The 21,064-nt window shown below is 41.8% G+C and overlaps 1 protein-coding gene across 8 annotated transcripts in view; it reads left to right on the top strand.

Moving 5' to 3' along the window:
* Positions 1-21,064, top strand: part of NTRK2 (neurotrophic receptor tyrosine kinase 2) — a 327,349-nt gene that overhangs the window by 8,138 nt on the left and 298,147 nt on the right. For all 8 annotated transcript variants that reach the window (XM_038526948.1, XM_038526949.1, XM_038526952.1 and 5 more), the window contains exons 2-3: positions 19,375-19,449; positions 19,562-19,633. In XM_038526948.1, coding sequence (XP_038382876.1) covers positions 19,375-19,449; positions 19,562-19,633 — 147 coding nt within the window. The remainder of the gene's footprint in view (positions 1-19,374; positions 19,450-19,561; positions 19,634-21,064) is intronic.

The following is a 21,064-nucleotide window of genomic DNA, read 5'->3' as shown; positions in this document are numbered from 1 at the left end:
CTGTTGAGAAAATCGTCCCCGGCACAGAGGAAAAAAAAAAAAGATTTTTTTTTTTTTTTTTTTTGCCTATGATGCTTTGGTGCCTTCCTACTTGGCGGGCTTGCCTGCCGTCTTGCCCCCTCTCTGCTCCTGTGCCGCACGGCGCTGGCGTGGTCTTTCTAAATGCTGATCTCATTATGTCACTGCCTCTAATTGCCCCATGGCGCCTCATGTCTCTTAAAGGCCAAAGTTTGTTGTTGTTGCTTTGTTTTTTGTTTTTTAGTTAAACAAACAGACAAACGATCCAGATTGTCATTATATTGCTCTGAAATAAGGCAGATAACAATCCCAGGGACCCAAATGCACAGATCAGCGTTACCGTTGTTTCCTACACCAGTAGATCTATAAAGGAGAACTAATTATAACTGGGAGCTTGCTTGGTGATCTTGGAATTAGAGCAAGGGCACTTAATTCTGCATTTAAAATGTTAAATGGCATTAAGCTAAGCTTGCCTGAGGCATCCATCTCCATAATGGGAGCGCCTTCACAAAGAGAATGCAGAACTTGAAGTACTTTGGCCAGGACCTGTGTCCCCTGGATGGACACTCCTTTTTCTCTCCTTCATTTACTGCCCAGCACCAACTGTGAGTGACACATTCTTTCTTTGGAAAGCTTAATGCCTTCAGCCAAGCCTTGCTCAAGCCTGGGAACCTTTCAGATCCTTTAAAGTGATTTTACACATCTTTTTGCAGAAATGCATTCATTTTACCGTATGAAATTCTATTTGTGATTAGCTTTTTTTTTCAAGTCATATTTGAACATGATAAGAAATGCAAACGGTGGAAAGGAATGTATCATGAAAAATTAACCCCTCTGATCTCTCAGCTTCCAGCAGGAGTCTACTCACATACATGAGTGCATATATATGTCCTTTTTGTTTGTACACAAATGAAGGCATGCTGTACCCACTCTTCTGCATGTTGGTGTTTTTCTACTGAAGGCTGTATCTTAAAAATGTTTTTGTATCCAGTGCGTGGGAAATATCGGTGAGGGAGACAGAACGTGAGAGACTCCTAACTCTGGAAAATGAACAAGGGGTGGTGGAAAGGAAGGTGGGCGGGGGTACGGGGTGACAGGGTGACAGGAACTGAGGGGGGCACTTGATGGGATGAACACTGGGTGTTATTCTATATGTTAGCAAATCTAACTCCAATAAAAGAATATACAAAAAAAAAAAATGTTTCTGTATCAGCACCAACCTTATTGTTCACAGCCAGGCAGTAATCCTTTGAATGAATAGGTTGTTCTTTACTTAACCAACCCTCCTTTTTTTTTTTTTTTTTTTCCCAACCTCCTTTTGAACAACCTTATGTTCAAGTCTTTGCACACATGCATGATTTTATCTACAGGAAATCTATAGATAATCTCTATCTAGAATTTGAATTGCAGGGCCATTTGCAGGGTGTTTGTGATTTTGTTAGATTTTAGGCCAAAGTGTCTGGCAAAGAGATCACATCATTTCATTCTCCCACCCAAACTGGAAGCACCTGTTTTTCTACCACTAAGCCAGCATTATTCATTATCAAACCTTTTGACCATTGTCAGTCATAATCCTGGGCAATGATATTCACCATTGCTTTATTTTGGAAATCCATTTGACAAAAGAAAATTTATACCTTGCCTAACAATTTGCTTGTCTTCTGATGTTGGCTGTGCTGTTACTTCTACTTCTTCTTTTAGTGACACAATTGTATATTCTTTTGTAGTGAAATTTATCATTTCCTTTATGGCTTCTGTGTTGTAAATGTGGCTACAAGATTTCCCCACTCTGAGAGTATAAAATACGTCTGTATTTCCTTCTACTACTTTCACTACTTCATACTTCAAAGCTTTGCTCCATCTGCATTTTCAACATATAAGGAGAGAGTAGCAAAAAAATAGTTTTGTTACTTTTTCAAGATAGCTGATCAGCCGATCAGGTCTCTTGACACCGTAGATTATATAATTCTACCTGTCCCCCAGTAACTTCAGCTAGCAGTTTGGACCATTTTGGGATATATCCTATTGTGTTAATCAGCTCTGTCTATTTACTTGCCAGCATTACAGTTTTTATTTCCTAAAGCTTTAATTATTATTATTTTCTTCAAATATTAGTCTTGCTCACTAGTCTTTTTTTTTTTTAAGATTTTATTTATTTATTCATGAGAGACACACACAGAGAGAGAGAGAGAGAGAGAGAGAGAGGCAGAGACACAGGCAGGGGGAAAAGCAGGCTCCATGCAGGGAGCCCGACGTGGGACTCAATCCTGGGTCTCCAGGATCAGGCCCTGGGCTGAAGGCGGCGCTAAACCACTGAGCCACCGGGGCTGCCCTCACTAGTCTTTCCTTTCAGAATATTCAGTTATTTTTGCATGATCATTTTTCCATACGAATTGTAGAAATTGCTTGCCTAGCTCCCCCCACATTGTATTGGTATTTTAAAATAAGATAGCGTTCTGTTTATATATTGAAATAAGTCTTAATGAATCTTAAAATCTTCAAATTCAAACCTCTAGCCTCATATCTTGCCTTTCCCTTTGTCCAGTGAGATAATACAACTATGCTCTTACTTAACTCCCTGGTTTCACATCGGCGGGCCTCTCTGCCTGGAACACCTTTCCCCTGCCTTCCTACCTCCGGGCTGCGTCCCCGCCGTGTACTCTTTCCCAATCTCAGAACAGGTCACTTAGCAACATAAATGCATTCCTGGCTACCCACCTGTACATACCACTAGGATGTGAGTGGCCTGGAGGCAAGGACCATGTGAATCTTGGTCATGCTTTCCCCCAGCACCTAACACAGTGTCCTAGATCTCCACATCATACACACACACGTGGATGTAGGAGCATGCATGCTCCTACAGATATATCATGGAGAATTCCAAGTAAAAGTGTGTACTAGTTGTTCTTTGGGCTGTCAGTAGAAAAATTTCTAGACATGACCTTTTACTCATCAGGTTAAGATGTTTGTGGATTTAAATACCACAATGTTGGTTCATACACAGCAAAACAAAACAAAAACAAACAAACAAAAACCCAAAACAAAACAAAACCACCACAGCAAACAAAAACCACAACAAATTCAGTTCCTGTAGAGAAGTAGCACAGCTAGCTGGAAAGGAAGAAAGATGAAGCTTTGATGGAGGAGGCATCTTGTGTATCTAACAGGAAGGTGGGACAGGGAAGCCATGGGAGGATGGGGGCAAGCAGATGATGGGAGATGCACAACAGACCAGCTCAACAGCAGAGGCTAAGCCAGGGACAAAGAATCATTCTAGGGACATCTGATCTCCTGCAAGCAAATAGGTCTAATGAGAAAGATTTGTGCTTTTTCTGTTGTGTAATAGCTAATAATGGCTATCCCTGTGGATCAATTGCCATTTTTCCCTGTGACTGCATTTATGGTGCTTTACTTACAAAGTGATTCTGGTGTGAGATTTCAGATGTGATTTATCCTTCTTGTAGCATGGCTGGTAGAAGCTGTTCATTTCTCTTAAAGAACTGCAGACATCAGGAGTATAAAAAGATGATGTGTCAGGGCCAGTTTAGTGTACCACCTGATACATATACTTGTGTGCTTTTGCAATCAAGGTGCATTGGGCTGATCCTATGAATGTTTCATGGGACTTCCTTTATATTTGTAATAATTAACACTATGGGGCATCTCGAAATTTTGATAGTTGTTTGCAAAACTGATCATAAAACAACTGATAGACGTACGAGATTGGGACGCTTTTAAAAATAGAGTGGAGAAGTATATAGGTGAACAGATTGTGTTGAATAATCTAAAAAGATAATTCCCCCTTGAGATAAATAACATCCATTTATTTATGTTTACAAAGCTGAAGTATGTTCATAATATACATACAAATGAAAATAGTTTAGACTCCATGTGTATTTTGAAAGTTAAATTTTTAAAAGGAATGAGCATTATGGAACCGACACATAATGTTTACCTCTCATGAGAAAAGTCTTAGTTTTGTTTGAGGCGTTGGCTCTCATGATAAGCCTGGGTGACTGTCTGGGGTATAACTTACTAGCCATTTCATTTATTCTTTCCCAAAACTGCTCTCTCACAATGGAGAGTGTCTTCTGGTGTGTTGAGGATGCTCTTGCCCTTTTATTTGCCTCAGTCTACCCCAGGCACATCAGTGGTCCTCTCCCTGGTGGTCCTCCAGCCAAGTTCCTCCATATGAGGCAGTGCGTCTACAGGGCTGACAGGATGCTCCTACACGTTTCCTGGTTAACTTAGTAGGATTCCAGAATTCCCTACCCCAAAACCCTGAGTCCACTTCTAATGTTTGTAGATGCCTTTTTCATAAGTCTGTCCTCCTAGGCACAGCAGGGATGGGGGAGAGGTCTGAGGCTGTCTGTGGTGGCGTGGATGGAGCTCCCTAGAATATGTCTTTTCTCTCCTTTCATTGGATTTTATATCTATATACAGTTCAGGAGACAATAGATCTTTTGTTGAAAACATCATCTTTTCCCATGGATGACTGAACTGGAGGCCAGCAATGAATTGTTTATACATACGTGTGTTAATTGATTGATCAATTCATTCATTTATTCAGCCAATTAATCAATCAAAAAATATGTTTTGAACATGGCCTCCCTGCCAGGCATTTTTCTGAGTCCTGGGCAACAAGACTTAGGCCAGTTCCTACCATCTATCTGGCCTGTTGAAGGGCACTAGTGGGGGCCCCCAGCCAGGTCACCCCCAGCCCTTCTGTCTCGAAGCCCTGTGGACAGTCTAGTCTATACAATTAAAACCCATCCATGCCACCACAGACAGCCTCAGACCTCTTCCCCATCCCTGCTGTGCCTAGGAGGACAGATTTATGGAAAAGGCCTCTACAAGCATTAGAAGTGCACTCAGGGTTTTGGGGTAGGGAATTCTGGAATCCTACTAAGTTAACCAGGAAAGGTGTAGAGCGTCCTGTCAGCACTGCCTCATATGGAGAAAATTGGCTGGAGGACCACCAGGGAGAGGACCACTGATGTGCCTGGACACTGCCCAGAGCAGAGGGAAAATGCTGTCTGGGCTTCTGTCTTGGGGATCTGATCTCTGCATCAGTGTAGCTGTGGGCTGTGATAGCTCTAGAATAGAGGAGGCTCAGGACTTAGACCAAGGAGTGTGCAGTGTGGTTGGCAGCCCAGCCAGGCTGCTCCTCCCAGTGATGCCCGTCTCTTCAGGGGAATTCTCAAACATGAGGGTCCCTGTTTCCAGCAAGGACAGCACGTGGAGGTTCTTCCCCTGACCATACCGTAAGCACTGTGCTATCACAGACCCAGACAGACCAGCAGAGCACAGACATGTTCCCAGCAGTTAATGGGGGCAGTTAAACATCAGTAGCTACCAGCTTCCACCTTTCTCTCTTCCCCATACAGTTTTTTAAATTCCCCCTGAAAGGTCTAGATCTGAATGTAATATTTTAAGAATCAGCTCATTATGGTTGAATATATAAATATGTTTTTTTAGTGGCACCCTAGCAGGATCCTAGCATTCTGAAGACTGTGTCTAAAAAGTGCCTTTCCTCATTATTTTTTTCCCCAAATTAAAACATCACTGAATTTAAATGTCCATGACCATGCACAGGAGGATCAACAAATTGATTTTTCATTTTCTTTGGGCGTTTGTATAGGGGAAGGATGCGGGCTGGGAGTCAGGATTTCTTGTTGGATTGAAACCCCGCCCCCTCCAGTGAAGCTGGTCCACGTCTGCTACTTTGGATGAGTTATGACAGCTCTCTGTGTCTCAGTTTCCCCATCTGTAAAAGGGGACGATAATGGAACCTTTCTTATCAGATTTTTGTGAAGTTAAAATGAGCTGACTCGTGTGAAATGTTCACACTAGTGCCTGACATGTTAGGCTCGGCTGTTTTTATTTTGTATGACTCTCCTCGACTATATTCCGAGGGCAAGTAGGCTCTCTTGGGCTAGGGGAGGTGGGAGAAGCAAGAGAATCGGCCTTGAGCATGGCACCGGCAGGCACGGGGGTTAGGAGGACAGATGTTAAAGGGCGTTGGTTCTTTTCATACAACTGTTGCTTTTTTGCTTTTTTGCTATTACTCTCATATGTGGGACCTGGACTGCTCCCCTGATTGGGACATTGACCATTTGTGTGCCAAGCAGTCCTCTGCACGGGCTCAGATGTAGCTATTATTCAGGTCACTGTCTTTATTCTGCAACTTTGTAGGCCTGGTCCATTTTATTTTATTTTATTAAATATTTTATTTATTTATTCATGAGAGACACACAGAGAGAGGCAGAGACACAGGCAGAGGGAGAAGCAGGTTTCATGCAGGAGGCCGGATGAGGGACTCGATCCAGGGACTCGATTCTCGGACCCCCGGGGTCACAACCTGAGGCAAAGGCAGACGCTCAAGCTCTGAGCCACCCAGGCAACCTTATTAGGTTGTTGATAACAGCTCCCTTGGAGTCTGGTGCTTATCAGTTACTTTGCATATCACTTTTTTTTTTTTTTAACCTGTCTCTCTCACTCTTTAATTGTGAAGCTTTTTAAGAAAAGATCTTTTAGGGACGCCTGGGTGGCTCAGTGGTTGAATGTCTGCCTTTGGCTCAGGTTGTGATCTTGGGGTCCTGGGATCTAGTGCCACATTGGGTTCCCCACAGGGAGCCTGCTTCTTCCTCTGCCTATGTCTCTGTCTCTCTCTCCGTGTTTCTCATGAGTAAATAAATAGAATCTTTAAAACAAATCTTTTAAAATGTTATGGGGAAATAACATGAAATTTACTGTCTTCACCATTTTTTACAGGTACATTTCAGTGGCCAAAGTTCATTCACACCTTTATGCAACCATCACCACCATCCATCTCCAAAGTCCTTATCATTTTGCAAAACTGAAACTCTGTACCCAATAAACAACAACTCCCCACTCCCTTCCCTGCAGTTCCAGGCAACCTCCCTTTTACCTTTGGTCTCTTGTGAATTTGACAACAGTAGGTACCTCAAAAATACACATCCTTTTGAACTGTGATATATTCCTTGAATTACAGTTTTTATCAGAGATCTGCTTAGGATTTTTAGATGCACTCACACTTCTTCTCTGCAAAATAGCTTCTCTTTATTGTGGCCTTACACAACCACTTAGGACTGGGATCCCTTTTCAGAAGCATCTTTGTAGTTTCACTCCAAAGAAAGTAATCTCTAACCTTCTGTAAAAATGACTAAAGGTTAACATGTGAAGTGAAACCAGTGAAGATAAAATTGGAAGTGTTGCTCACATTCTATCGCTCCCCTTACTCCCACAGCCTATAAATGTTGGATGAAAAATTGTGCCAAAATCAAAACAGACCTTCACACAGAGATCCTAAAATTTTACCACTTGAATCATTCTCTTTTCTTGACGTTATGCCTGATGCTCATTTTTTTCTCAGTGCCGTGCTTGATCTGTCCTAAAGCTGGAGCAGAAATATTAGTTCAAAAAGTGCTCTTCATATGGAATGATTTGACCTGACGAGAGTCCAAGAGCTTTCAGAACTGTGTTATGTTGTGATTAGTGCTGACTTGAACACTTCTTAGAATTCTTAAGACCTGGGCTAATCATTGGAAGTACTTCACTAGTCGTAAGTGAAACATTGATTGGCCTGCAATAACAGGGAAAGAGGAAAAGACATCTTTTCTTATGATTATTTATTTATTTATTCATGAGAGAGGCAGAGACACAGGCAGAGGGAGAAGTAGGCTCCATGCAGGGAGCCTAACATGGGACTCGATCCCGGGTCTCCAGGATCAGGCCCTGGGCTGAAGGCAGCGCTAAACCGCTGAGCTACCTGGGCTCCCCAAAACATCTTTTTTTTTTTTTTTTTTTTATATACGAGATAATTTATTCATGTGTTGGATTGGAGTTGCAAGAAGACTTTGTGAACAATCACTCCAAAACCTAAAAACATCATGGATTAAATTATTTACTAATCCATTTCTTGAAAACGACTCTAGGCAATTCCATTGTCTTAGCCTATTCATAATGGCCACTTAATTGGCATTGAATGAATGCTAGAAATGTCACAATTATTCACTTTATCATCGGTATTTGAATAACTGGTGATAATAACTTTACATGGGAAGGTCAAGAAGGTAAAAATGAGAGGGAGGGAATAAGGAGTGAAAAAATGGGCTAGAACTCCCAGCTAACTCATATGGTTGACATAGTTGCTGTAACTGAGCACAACATTTGTTCTCAACTTCCTGGCAGTGAAAAGAGAAGCTCATTATTGGTAAAGAGAATGCCTACTAATTCCACAGGAACATAGCTTTGTCTGGCACTATGTTCTGGAAGGAATTTCTTTTGCGGGGACAATGAGTGATGTAATTTGCAGCTTTTGTGAAAAACGCAGACATAGATTTCATTTTCTTCTTACCAAGAAAGCCAGTGACAGTTGGGGGAAATGACAAGGACGTCCATTCTGCAAGGAGGCTAAAGTGGCCCCAAAATGTAATCTCCCGGTGCTTGGAATTATAAAACCAATGCAACGCAAGAGCCCGGTCTCCCGTCCCCAGTACCTTTTGCTGAACCAGGCTTTGCTAGACTAGAAGCTGGACTACAGATGATTTGAAGATGTCTCTTCTGACCAGAGCCTGGAAAATTCTCATTTCTGGTACTGGTTAAGGCCAGATCCATTCTCTTTGGAAACCAGACAAGCAGATGGTGGGACTGACATCCTTTTTATAAAGACCTAGCAGGCCAGACTGTGTGCTCATCCAGGTGGAAGCCACCCTGTCCGCAGCTGCACATGAGCTGGGGAGGTAACAGCAGGCAGATCCAGACTTGCCAGGGAAGCAGCCCTTCAGTGGCCCCAGAACATGGGCGGATGCTCTGTTGAGACCTTGGAGTTCCTCCCACAGAGCACAGCAGAGATGGTTTTAGTCTAGAAGCTGTTAGGAGCACGTGTGACCAGGCTGTGCCCCAGCCAGAGGAAAAGGCTGCTCAGGCTCCTGGGGAGTCCCTAACCCCAAGAGGGATGGCCCCTTGAGGGCCTGCCAGGATGAATTAGATGCAAAGTGCAGCCTAAGTCCCCCAGTGAGCCAACTCGTATTGTTGGTGGCTTCCTATTGACCAACGTTGGAGGATACCCACCCACAATAAAAATTTTAGCTTGATTCTATCTTGAGCCTCTTCTTGACAGTAGTTGGCTCTCGGACCGTTTCTACCGTAGGGCTCCTCACTTAATGTGGGAAAAGTATGTCACTGTACATGTTTAGTTACTTATCTTTCCATTTGCTCATGGTAGGTGGTTGTGACTTCTCCAAAGCTCTGAGACCTAGTGTGAAATATACAATGATATCAAATTAGTTGGAAAGAAAACCGTGTGTTTTTGATCAGGAAAAACCCACATCTCTTGCTTTTCCTGAGCATTATATTCACCACTCTACCAAGTATAAAATTAAACTTGGCTTAGGTTTATGTCAGTTTTAGTTTTTAGGAACAGAGGATGCTTCTAAAGCTCTGGGACAGGTAGACATAATTTTGTTTTTTAATGAGGTATTTTTATTGTGGGCCTCTGTGTTGTTTTATTCGATGAGACTTGTAGGGATGTTTGTGCGTGGAGGTGACCTATTGGTGTAGAATAGTTGGAGCATTGATATCTCAGGGGAAATTACAGGCAAGAATTAAGTCAAGTGTCATAAAATCTTTCCATGGGGCAGTGAAATAGCCGAGAGCAGTCGGGAATAGGACCAACTGGAAATGTGCCCCAAACCTCCAGGGGCGGTGTTACTCAGCTCTTCCTGACTGTTGCCAGGAAGAAATGCTAGTCCAGTTTGGTGGACCTTCATTTTTTTTGTTTTTGTTTTTGTTTTTTTTAAGAATATGAAAATTCAGAATTGTAAAATGTGAAATCTTCCCATTTTGGAAAAGTTGGAGACAGACAAGAAAATGTTTAAAAAAAAAAAAAGACCCCATGTTGACTGGATGTTGATCTGGACCACATGCGACTGCTGTGACTTCTGGTCAGTTTATAAGATTTACCTGTCACATGATTTGTGGGCCAGGGGCCAGTCCTGAGTCTGTATGGAAGGCTATGCTAATCAGTACAATTAAACTCACATTCCCTGGGGAGAAGACCAGTATATTTTAGGTAGAAAGCCAACTTTAAGGTTTCTTCTTTTTTCATAATCAATTTCTTGGGCCATAAAATATAGTGTTTCTTGTTGGCAAGCCCCTGTTGCTAGAGAGAGATGAAGAAAATGCTATATAAATACTCAGAAACCTAGAGAGTAATTTTTCTTCATAAGATTTTGCTGCTGTTTTCTTATAATGTGTGTGCTGAAGGGAACTGAGACATTATCAAGTCCAATGTCCTCTTCCATGGGCGTGGCCACAGGAGGCAGTCTACAGGAAGCCCCGCAGCTGGGTAGTGACCAGGCCAGCCCTGGAACCTTTGTCTTCTGCTGATCATTGGTCATGACTGGAATTAATTGAAGTCCTCAGATGGGACCTCAGATGTCCTCATGGGGCTGTCTCCTAATTTCCCTAACATCCTTACAGATGAGGAAACTGAGGCATGGGGATCTGTCCCTGGTCGTATAGTTCATAAGAGGTGAAGCTAGCAGAGTGTGCTTATCTCTCACACAACACCACTGATTATCCCAGTCACTTGAATTCTTAAATTCCCAGGGCAGTTGGGCTCTTCTAGGAAACTGCAGTTCTCAGAGCTTGGCATTGTGGAAGAATCTGAAGATTTTCCATTTCTCTCCTGTTACAGCTCTATGTACATAGGATGCATGAGACCATCCTGTAAAATGTCCTCATTCTTCTTCATTGACTATTGTTTTTAGGCCTTGATTATCTTTGAAGGTCCATTTTGTAGAAGTTTTATAAACCATTCTGTGCTGGATTTGCAAGTCCACGGTCGTAATGGTGTGGTCTGTAGCCCCCAGCTTGTAATCCAGAGGCAGGTAGACAGGGGTTCAGATCTTGTTTGGGCAGCTGTGTGACCTTGGAGAAGTGACCTGGCATGGTTTTGCCTCTGTTTCCTCTTCTGAAGAGCAGAAGCAATTAGCGTGCTCTCCTGGTAGCATTGTTGTGTCAGACAGCACCCTTAAGGGTCATCCCTGGATGACCCAGTGCCTGGCCCACAGCATTCCACTAAAGGGAATTACTTGTGCTCCTTAATGCCCCTGGCCAAAAAGAAGCTGGAAGTGCTAATGCCAATCAGCATGCACTAGTAAGCCCTTTGAATTCAGGTTGAACATATTATTTGGTCTTCTCTGCATCCATGTCTTCAGAGTTGGGGCAATGCAACCTCTCAAAAAAGTGGACCAATCTCTTGGGTCGATTCCTGCAATAGACTGAGAGTCTTGCTTTGGTCCATCAGAGTATCATTTGCATCTGTTTGGGGATTGACTTTCAAAACTCTCAGAATTTTTGTTGAGAAACTGAAGCTGCCTTGCTGTGAACCCAGAGACCAAGGACAGTATTTTTTAAGGATTATTGTATTCCTTATGAAAGAAATCTATGGCAGAGAGGATCCCATCAACATTAACATTGAAGTGCCTCACCCCATGGCTATAAGCCTGGGTGCACATCACAATCTCATGTGGCAGTATGAATTCTACTTCTATTAGCTTGCTTATTTATTTATTTGGTAGTAGTGGGGGTAGTGGGTAGTGGAGGGTGGCCAGGGTAGCAGGAAGTGATTCCATTTGGAAGAGTGGCCATTAGAAATAGTCACTGCTATTTCTATTTCTTTCTGATGTGTTGCCAAAGTAAAGTTCAGGCAATAAAATGTAAGCTAAAGGAAAATTTTACTTTTGAATAATACTGCTGTTAAGCTAATACACATGAAGACAAGATGCATTAAAGCCACTCTTTGTTACTTTGGAAGATTACCTGTAGGAATTATTTGGTAGGCTGTTCAAACCAATGTGAAATCTTTTCAAATGGGTTGAGTACCCTTTCCAGGAATCTGTAATTCAGAAGTGTTTCTGTGAATTTTCCCTAAAATTCCCTCTTCTCTCTCTTCTTTTCTGAAAAGCCACCCATAAGCTTTTTGTTAAGCGTAAGGAGAAGAAATTCACTAAGAAGATGTCTTAGTGAGGGTCCTGGATGTCAAGTTGAGACTGGAGAAGCTTTAGTGACAATACAGAACAAAATGGCAAATAGTATGGATTTTGCTAATATTCAAATTCTTTACCTTTCGACTTTCTGGTCACCCTGAAAGCCCTGACCTCCATTTCTGGTCACCCTGAAAGCCTCTGCTAACCTGCCCAGCTACATCTTGTAGTTCCTTCCTTTGTGTCCTTTCAGCATGGGTACTTGTACCTCTGCTTGGACCCTTCTCTTATCTGCTTATCAAATACTGTGGCAATGAGTGCTGTCCCCCAGATGGCATCTCCTCCTCCTTGGTCAAGGACCACTACTGGATCTGGGGATACCTGCTTAGTGGTTGAGCATCTGCCTTTGGCTCAGGGCATGATCCCAGGGCCCAGGGGATCAAATCCCACATTGGGCTCCTTGCAAGGAGCCTGCTTCTCCCTCTGCTGTGTCTCTGTCTCTCTCTGTGTCTCTCATGAATAAATGAATTAAAAAAAATCTTAAAAAAGAAAAGAAAAGAAAAGAAAAGAAAAGAACCAATGGATCTGAAGACTCTTGGAGGCCATTTGTAGTCTTAACATTCTCGAGCCTGAGGGGGTCAATGGCAAATCAGTGCTCATCTTCCTAGGGCAAATAGTTGTCATCATTAAATAAATTAATTGGTTTGAATATATTGTATGCTTGCCATCTAAATTTGCTTTTAGATTGGACTAATTTTGCTTTTGCAATTGGCACTTCCTCTTATACTGTCTTTACTTTCTTTGTTTTCTATGTGATTGTTTCCTGTTATCACACATGTGTATGTATTTCTGGTCTTTCCAATGTGATAAAAGAAATTCCCAAGTGGAGGACCCGTGGATTTGTTTGATTGTTTTAAGTCAATGACATCCTGAGAATATCAACTATGTGCTAGGAAGCACAGATGCAGTGAGATGCCTAGAACCCTTCCCTCTGAGGAGTTTAACAGCTCAGTTGGGGAGTCAGGTAGGTTAAGAGAAAAATACAGTTGTGGGTACATAAAGAACCTTCATGGGGATCCCTGGGTGGCGCAGCGGTTTAGCGCCTGCCTTTGGCCCAGGGCGCGATCCTGGAGACCCGGGATCGAATCCCATGTCGGGCTCCTGGTGCATGGAGCCTGCTTCTCCCTCTGCCTATGTCTCTGCCTCTCTCTCTCTCTCTGTGACTATCATAAATAAATAAAAATTTAAAAAAAATTTAAAAAAAAGAACCTTCATTCTCTCATATTCTTTTTTTTTTTTTTTTTAAGATTTTGTTTATTCATTCATGAGAGACACAGAGAGAGGCAGAGACATAGGTAGAGGGAGAAGCAAGCTCCCTGCAGGGATCCCAGTGTGGGTCTCAATCCCAGGACCCTGGGATCATGCCCTGAGGTGAAGGCAGCCGCTGAACCACTAAGCTTCCCAGACGTTCTGATTCTCTCTAATTCTTTTTTTTTTTTTTAAGATTTTACTTATTTATTCATGAGACACACACACAGGGAGAGAGAGAGAGAGAGAGAGAGAGAGAGAGAGAGAGAGAGAAGAAGAGAGAGAGGCAGAGACACAGGCAGAGGGAAAAGCAGGCTCCATGCAGGGAGCCCAATGTGGGATTCGATCCCAGGACCCCGAGATCATGCCCTGAGCCGAAGGCAGCCGCTCAACCACTGAGCTTCCCAGTCATTCTGATTCTCTCTAATTCCTAAGTACAAAGTTAGGATGGTACAATAAATGCTAAAAAAAAAAAAAAAAAAAAAAAGGTTGCCAACTGATGGTATAAAAATATTCTGATCGGAAAAAAGCTTTTTTGGTGTTGCCTAGAAATCAGTCAGTATTCTAGGTAATGTAGGGTCCCAGAATAGATGTGGGTGAATTCATTGAAAAGCCCCTTGAATACACAATTCAGCTTTTAGGGCAATAGGCAATGATTCTGGAATGTAGCAAAAGTGAAAAGCAACAATGAAAACAACCCTCATAATACAAGGTCCTGTATTTAGATTTGAGAAAGAAAGAAGGCATATTTGGACAAAACAGGAGGGTTGCAGGCCAACAGTGACAACAGTCTAGGCAGATGACTGATGGAGGGGGGGCACCACAGGGGCTGAGAGGCCAAGGAGATACATGGAGAAAATGTTAAAGAGTATCAAATGAAAGAAACCCAAACCTGCTGCATCTGTGTGTCACCATTTAAAGTCTGCTGACTTGCCTAAAAGAGAATCGAGGCAGGGTCTGCAGGTTAGGATGGCAGAGGCTTAGTTTTCTGTGAGATATCAAAGCTCTGCTGAACTCATATGAGATTTCTTATCAGACAGGTAGGTGCTGGGACATGGGCTCAGGGTGGATGTCTTGTGTCTTGAAACCTCTGGGACCTCAGTTTTCCAGAACAGTGGGCATAGGTCAGAGGAGTTAGGGGTTGTCACAGAGAGAAAGCCCCTGAGAAAGGCTTGCGCCAAACTGGTGGCCCTTCCCACTGCTTTGAGGGGAAATGACATCTTTCTTGGAGACGTGCTTTTATTAAGCCAAGTTTGACTCAGTCAAGAGCCCTCATAGTTTCACAGCACTTTGACTGGAGTGATGGGAAAGCCTTGCCTGGATGTACACCTTCCAGTTGTGTGCCCTGGTCGCCACTTTCTCTCTCCTCCCTAACCCTGGAACGGTCTCCACAGCTGCTGCATTACTGGTGGCTCCAGTGAGTGGGAGAGCTCAAAAGGCCTGTGTTGCCAAGGTCTTGCTGGAGGCACTTGGAAATCACCAGTAGGGGGCAGCCCAACATGCTCCTTTGTCTGCTGGTTCCTGTCCAGGGCTCTGGGACAGAGAGCAGAAGGTTTTCAGACTGTCTTTTCCATGGTCCAGGGAACCAAGAGCCCAAGTATATTTGGCCTTGTAACTTCAAAGCTCTGGGGTCCAGCTTCCCTGCAGTTACTTCATTTGTATGGCTTTCTCTGTCTTTTTCCATTTCTCTCCTTCCCTTTTTTCCTTCCTCCCTTCTTTCTTTTTTCTTCCTAAATTAAAAAATTTCAAAAAAAAATATAACGACATAAAAATACTTTGTGTACTTACATTCAGAACCAACACGACGTTTTTGTCTGTTTTTTGTTATGTCTTTTCTCTTTTAATAAGAGTGGTTTTCTAGTTTAATAAGAGAAATAGTTTAATTTTTTAAATCCCAAATCCATCCTCTTTTCCCAAGGTGGCCTTCCTTTAGTCTTCTTTTTAGGCTTGACAAATATCCTAGACTGTGAGCATTAAGTGATGTTGTTTTCTGTGCGTTTTTTAAAGCTCACAAAAATTGTTATACATCATATGTACATATCTGTGTGCAATTTTGCTTATTTTGCCTTCTCACTTAGCATGAAGATCTCTTTCTACTAAAATACAAAGATCTAGTTCAATTAAACCTTATTTTTTCTGTTTATTTTTTTTTAAAATTTAAATGTTAATTATAGTATATTAACATGCAGTATAATATTAATTTCAAGTATACAACATAGTGATTCAACATTTCCATACATCATCCATGCTCATCATGACAGGTGAACTCCTTAATCCCGACACCTGTTTTCCCCAACCTCTTCTTACTTCTCCTCTGGTTGTTTTATATTTCTTTCTTTCTTTAAAAAAATATTTATTTAAGTAATCTCTACACCCAACGTGGGTCCTGAAGTCATGACCTCAAGATCAAGAGTTGCATGCTCTTCCAACTGGGCCAACCAGGCGCCCTCTCTGTTTCTTAATTATTGCACACTTGGGTTGTTTCTGACTTTGAATTCTGACTTTATTACAGTAAATATTCTTGTATATGTCTCTGTGTGTGCATGTGTAAGAATTTTTCTCAGGTAAATATCCGGAAATGGGATTACTGGGTTGTAAAGTGTGTTGATGTATCATTTTCCAGGATAAACTACTCTTCAGAGTGATTGTACCAATTTACACTGCCTCCGACAATGTAAAAGAAATTCCCCACATTCTTAGAAATGCTTTATATTGCCAGACTTTAAACATGTTGTTCAACTAATGGGAGAGGAGTGGTATGTCCTTATTTTAATTTGCATTTCAGATTCCTTGTGGGATGGGCAGCTTTTAATCTGTTTCTTGGCTGCTGAGTTTCCCTTCTGTGAATTGTCGGTTATTACCTGCACTGGTTTCCATTCTAATCCTGTGATTCCTCACTTCATGCTGGCTGAGAAAAGTGTCTTGAAGGGGTGTGTAGAATGGATGAGCAGTTTATAGCCAGCAGCTATGTTGCGGTTATCTCTGCAGGTGGTAATTTACGAAGGGCAGTTCTTGGCATCTGGAGGGCGCTGAGCCACCTTTTAATCCAGTTCTTCTGTTGGTTTTTCCATTCTGATTAGGAGAAACATTCATGATTTATCCAGGGTGTTGCTACCTCCACAGTAGAAGAGTATTCTCTAGTGACCATTTTTTCATAATTTCACATGGTTCTTTTTATGGTTTTTCAGAAAAATCTCCTGTCCAGTCTTAGGTCCAAAAACTGTTATGCTTTGCTTAATGTCTGACATATTTTCATCTCCTGAACACTGTGAATTTACCACCAATGAAATTTATCTCCTTTTTCTTCTTTTCTACGGTATCAGTGACTGGAAAGCTTAGAATTAAGCCCAGTGCCCTTTACTAACAAGCATATGTATTTTGAACCTAATTCCTAGTTCTGTTGATATCTCTGCCTTTTTTTCCTTCTGTGTCCTCCATTCTAATTTTTAAAAAAGATTTTATTTATTTAATCATGAGAGACAGAGAGAGAGAGAGAGGCAGAAACAGACAGAGGGAGAAGCAGGCTCCATGCAGGGAAGCCTGACGTAGGACTTGATCCCGGGAGTCCGGGATCACGCTGCGGAGTCAAAGGCAGACGCTCAACCGCTGAGCCACCCAGCCATGCCGCCATTCTAATTTATGTTAGCTCATTGTATTTTATTGAATAAAACTGGGGAGTTTATAGATTAAAAAATTCCATGACTAATGAAATAAAAAAAACAAAGGCCATCAATAACTAAAAGAAAAGCTAAAGATAAATGCTCTTTGCCACAGATGTTGACTAAGTACCTGTTGAGTATCGAGGCCCTGTCGTAAGTATGGAGGATACAATGATGATCCCACCAAGAGAGCTGAAAAACTCTTAGAAGATTTCAGAACAGTGACAGACATCCCCCTAGTACAGCTGGAAGGCAGGAACAGACTTCTCTGGAAATCCTGGCTGTGACTGCAAAGGAAACCTTGCCCATGCTCTCTGCCCTTTTTTGCTGCCAGTTACATTAAAAAAGCATTAATATCTAGGGGGTCCCTGGAATGAAGTTCTTATCGGGAGATAATTTAGAAGAGGGAGGTCACTGTGGTATCTATTGAAAATATTAGTGGAATAATTTAAATAATCTAAAGTGTGATGATTTAGAAACATTTCATAAAAAATCTTGATGTTGAAAATTGAGCATTAGGAGTCTTAAAAGTGTTTCCTCCCAGAGTAGTAGGAGAGAAGGGAATGGATCCTTCCTGCACATTTACTAAGTCCCAGGCCCAAGATATCAGGGAAAATAAAGATATTTGAGCAGAAGATGCTCTATCTTGGAGGCTGCTTTTTTTCAAGATTTTTTTTATTTATCCATGAGAGACATAGTGGCAGATACATAGACAGAGGAAGAAGCAGGCTCCCTGTGGGGATCTCAATGCAGAACTTGATCTCAGGATCCTGGGATCATGACCTGAGCCAAAGGCAGATACTCAACCACTGAGCCACCCAGATATTCCTCTTGGAGGCTGATTTTTTATGAAACAGAGAACAATGTTTATTTGGATGCTTTGAAAATTATTTTTGTTTGGTGTGATTTTGCTCTCTCAGAACATTTTCTTTTCTTTATTTTTAGAATTTATTTTCCAAAGTGGTGCCCCAATTCTTACCACACATCTTGACATCTATTTTTTTCTTTTTTGGATAGTGTAGAAGGGACCCATGCATATGTCAGTCTGTCCATCCATCGATCCATCCATCCATGTACCCACCCACCCACCCATCCACCTATCTATGTACCCTTTATCTTTTGAATACTTACCTTGTGCAAGGTACTTTGCTAGCTGCTATGGTGCATATTAAGAATTATAGATAGTATCCAGTTGTCTTTAAATAGGTTATGACCTAAGAAAAATAAATAGACAGCTACTCAGATAACTAGCACAAGGAAATTCCATCATGGTAGTTGTAATAGCTCTGTGTTTGTATTACCAGGGATTTTGTTGGTTGGAAGTGACAGAAATTCATATCAAACTTCCGTTAGTGACATGTAACCTCAGAGCTATCTGGATCCAAAGGCTCAAATAGGCATTTTTCAGGGTTCTCTGTCTTATTTTATCTCATAGCTCTTTTTCCTTCCATGTGCTGACTTCATTGTTAGATAGTCTCTTTCCTTGTGGCAGAAAAATTTCTCGTGGAGGCGCTGGGCCTGTATAATCTTTTCAGCTATGGTCCCAGGTTAAGAGTGTCTCTCTGTCTCGAATCACCTATTCAATTTTAGAGAAAATTCTCATTGGTCTGCTTGAGGCCACATGTATATCTCTGAGCCACTCATCATGACCAGAGGGATGGGATTCTCTGTCCTGCCAGCCGTCACTTTCCTCCTGTATTTGAGGGTCTGGTGGGTGGGGAAGAGGAGGGTTCCTACAGAAAGCGCATTGGAGCCACGTGGGCTTTGTGAACTGTAGGTTCCTGGAAGGAGCAATTGGTATTAGTGGTGACAGAGGCAGATAAAGGGGGATACTGGGCCAAGAAAAGAGGGAGTGGGAAGAAAGGGAGGGAGTGGAGAAGGGGGACAGAACGGGGAGGAGAATTTGCTTTGGTGTGTTAGGAGGTAAAAAGAAGGAGTGACAGGTTGTCTTGGTGTGTGCAGAAAGATGTGATCTGTCTTGCATGTGATGATGCCAGCAGCCCTGTAGCCATCACCATAAGAATGAAACACTTTTGAGTGGTAGCAGATACGTTTCCAGGTTATTTTGCTCTCTGTTTACAGGGGATGCCTTGAAAGGGGAGGCAGACTGAATTTGTTAGTTGAAAGTGATACAAGATTGAGAAAAAAAAGAAAACTTGGTGAACCTGTCATTGATCTTGAAACCTACTCAATCATGGTTTCTTCTTAGCCACATTTCAGTTTTTCCTCCTTTTGCTGTATTTTAAGAAAAAGGGTGGGGTTCAGGTAGATGGGGAGGGCTCACCACCCTGGTGAGGTAGGATAGAAGTTACTCGTTCTTTTATGTACTGTCTGCATTCTGACTGATGGGTTTTCACTCTCTGTGTTTTTTGCAGTTACATTGCCAATCAGAAAAGGTTGGAAATCATCAATGAAGATGATGTTGAAGCTTATGCAGGACTGAAGAATCTGTGAGTACTCAACAATTTCTACCTTGTCTCAGAACTTTTACTAATGCACTGTTATAATCAAGTGGGCTTCACCATTTCGTTCTAACATATGTGCAATTATATGCTTTCTTAGGACGATTGTGGACTCTGGATTAAAATTTGTGGCTCATAAAGCATTTCTGAAAAACAGCAACTTACAGCACATGTAAGTAAAGTTTCATTCTTTTGCTCTCCGGGACCCAAAGTACTCAATATTTTTCCCCTCTCTTTTCCTTCTTTTCCAAGACTCCAACCTCCTTTTTAAAACTTAACACAGATCTGATAATGGCTTAGAAATGTTCACTTTGATTTTTTAATAGCTTCAGAGGGGTACTTAGAACAGCCTGTGTATTCCCTTTCATAGATTTCTGGGCCATTTCCATCTTGGACAGAGCAAGAGGCCAACAACAGAGTCTGATGTGAAAACTATGTCCTGGTACAGGGTCCTTGATTCTTTTCCTTGGAATCATGACATGGTCCCTAGAAGACATCAAACTAGTGGAATTGAAAGAAACCAACTTGGCCTTGGCCTTTTTAGGGAACTAAGAATTACCAATACTACCCCCCTCACCATAGATCCTCTTTTGAAAGTTCACTTTCTCAAAGCTCTCTGTCATGATTGATAAAAGTGGAGAAAAATCAGTCATGGGACCTGCCAAAGGTTCAGACGATTATAAAGTAGCAGGTGTTTGCACCGAGGTCATGTTGATGCTTTGTCAACTGAGATCAGCTGGAAATACAGACAGTGGGCATTCTCAGGTTTTTTGCTGCTACGTCCTGTCAGATGATGGCACATAGTCCTTAAAGTGTGGCCTTCCTGAGAAGTTTCTTCATTAAACAGAGGATCACCTGCCCCTAAGCTCAGAATGGTTCTTTGGGTGTCCAGTGAAGGAATGTTCCTTGCATTTGTTGGCCTTTTGGCACTTTGCAAATTCTCTGTAACAATGTTTCTGTGTCTATGCATCTACAGTTGACCTACAGAATCTCTCCAGCATTATCTCACTTGAATTTTCTGACAATTGATAGGGAAGGTTTTTTTTTGGTTTCCATTTCATGGACATAAAATCAGACTGAGGAAGTTTTTGGATTTGCTCAGATCCACAGATGAAAAGTGACAGAATTATGACTCCAGGGCTCACCCCTGGCCCTGCTCTTACAATAAGAGCAGGGTAAATAAAATTGATGCTATCCATATAATTAGAGAACCAGCCTTTCTTCTAATATTTGTGCTCTTCTCTTTCCTTGGGGAGAACAGCTCCCCAGCTGATTTCCATGCCAGTTATAAAAGACATCGCTCTGCTGGAGTAGGTCACCTGGACATTCTACAGAGATTTGTTGATTTTATGAAAAACCTTAATTTCCTAAAGCCAGTTCATATTTTATAGGTGGTGTTAATGATGAAGTCTATTTAAAAATAACGTCTGCGGAATTCAGATATAAACACTCAGCAAAAATGTGATAAAATTCCACCGAACTTGATTAACACATTTCATTTAAATGCTTTTTCGGCATCATGTCTGTGGTTGGTTTGCCTGCACAAATCTGATGTCTGCGTAGGTCTTGAGAGCATAAACAAAAGAGAAGTTGGATAGAAAAA

Source organism: Canis lupus, chromosome 1, assembly GCF_011100685.1.
Source record: "Canis lupus familiaris isolate Mischka breed German Shepherd chromosome 1, alternate assembly UU_Cfam_GSD_1.0, whole genome shotgun sequence".
Taxonomy (NCBI): Eukaryota; Metazoa; Chordata; class Mammalia; order Carnivora; family Canidae; genus Canis; species Canis lupus.
The sequence above is the reverse complement of the archived record's forward strand: the minus strand, read 5'-3'. Positions and strand labels throughout refer to the sequence as shown.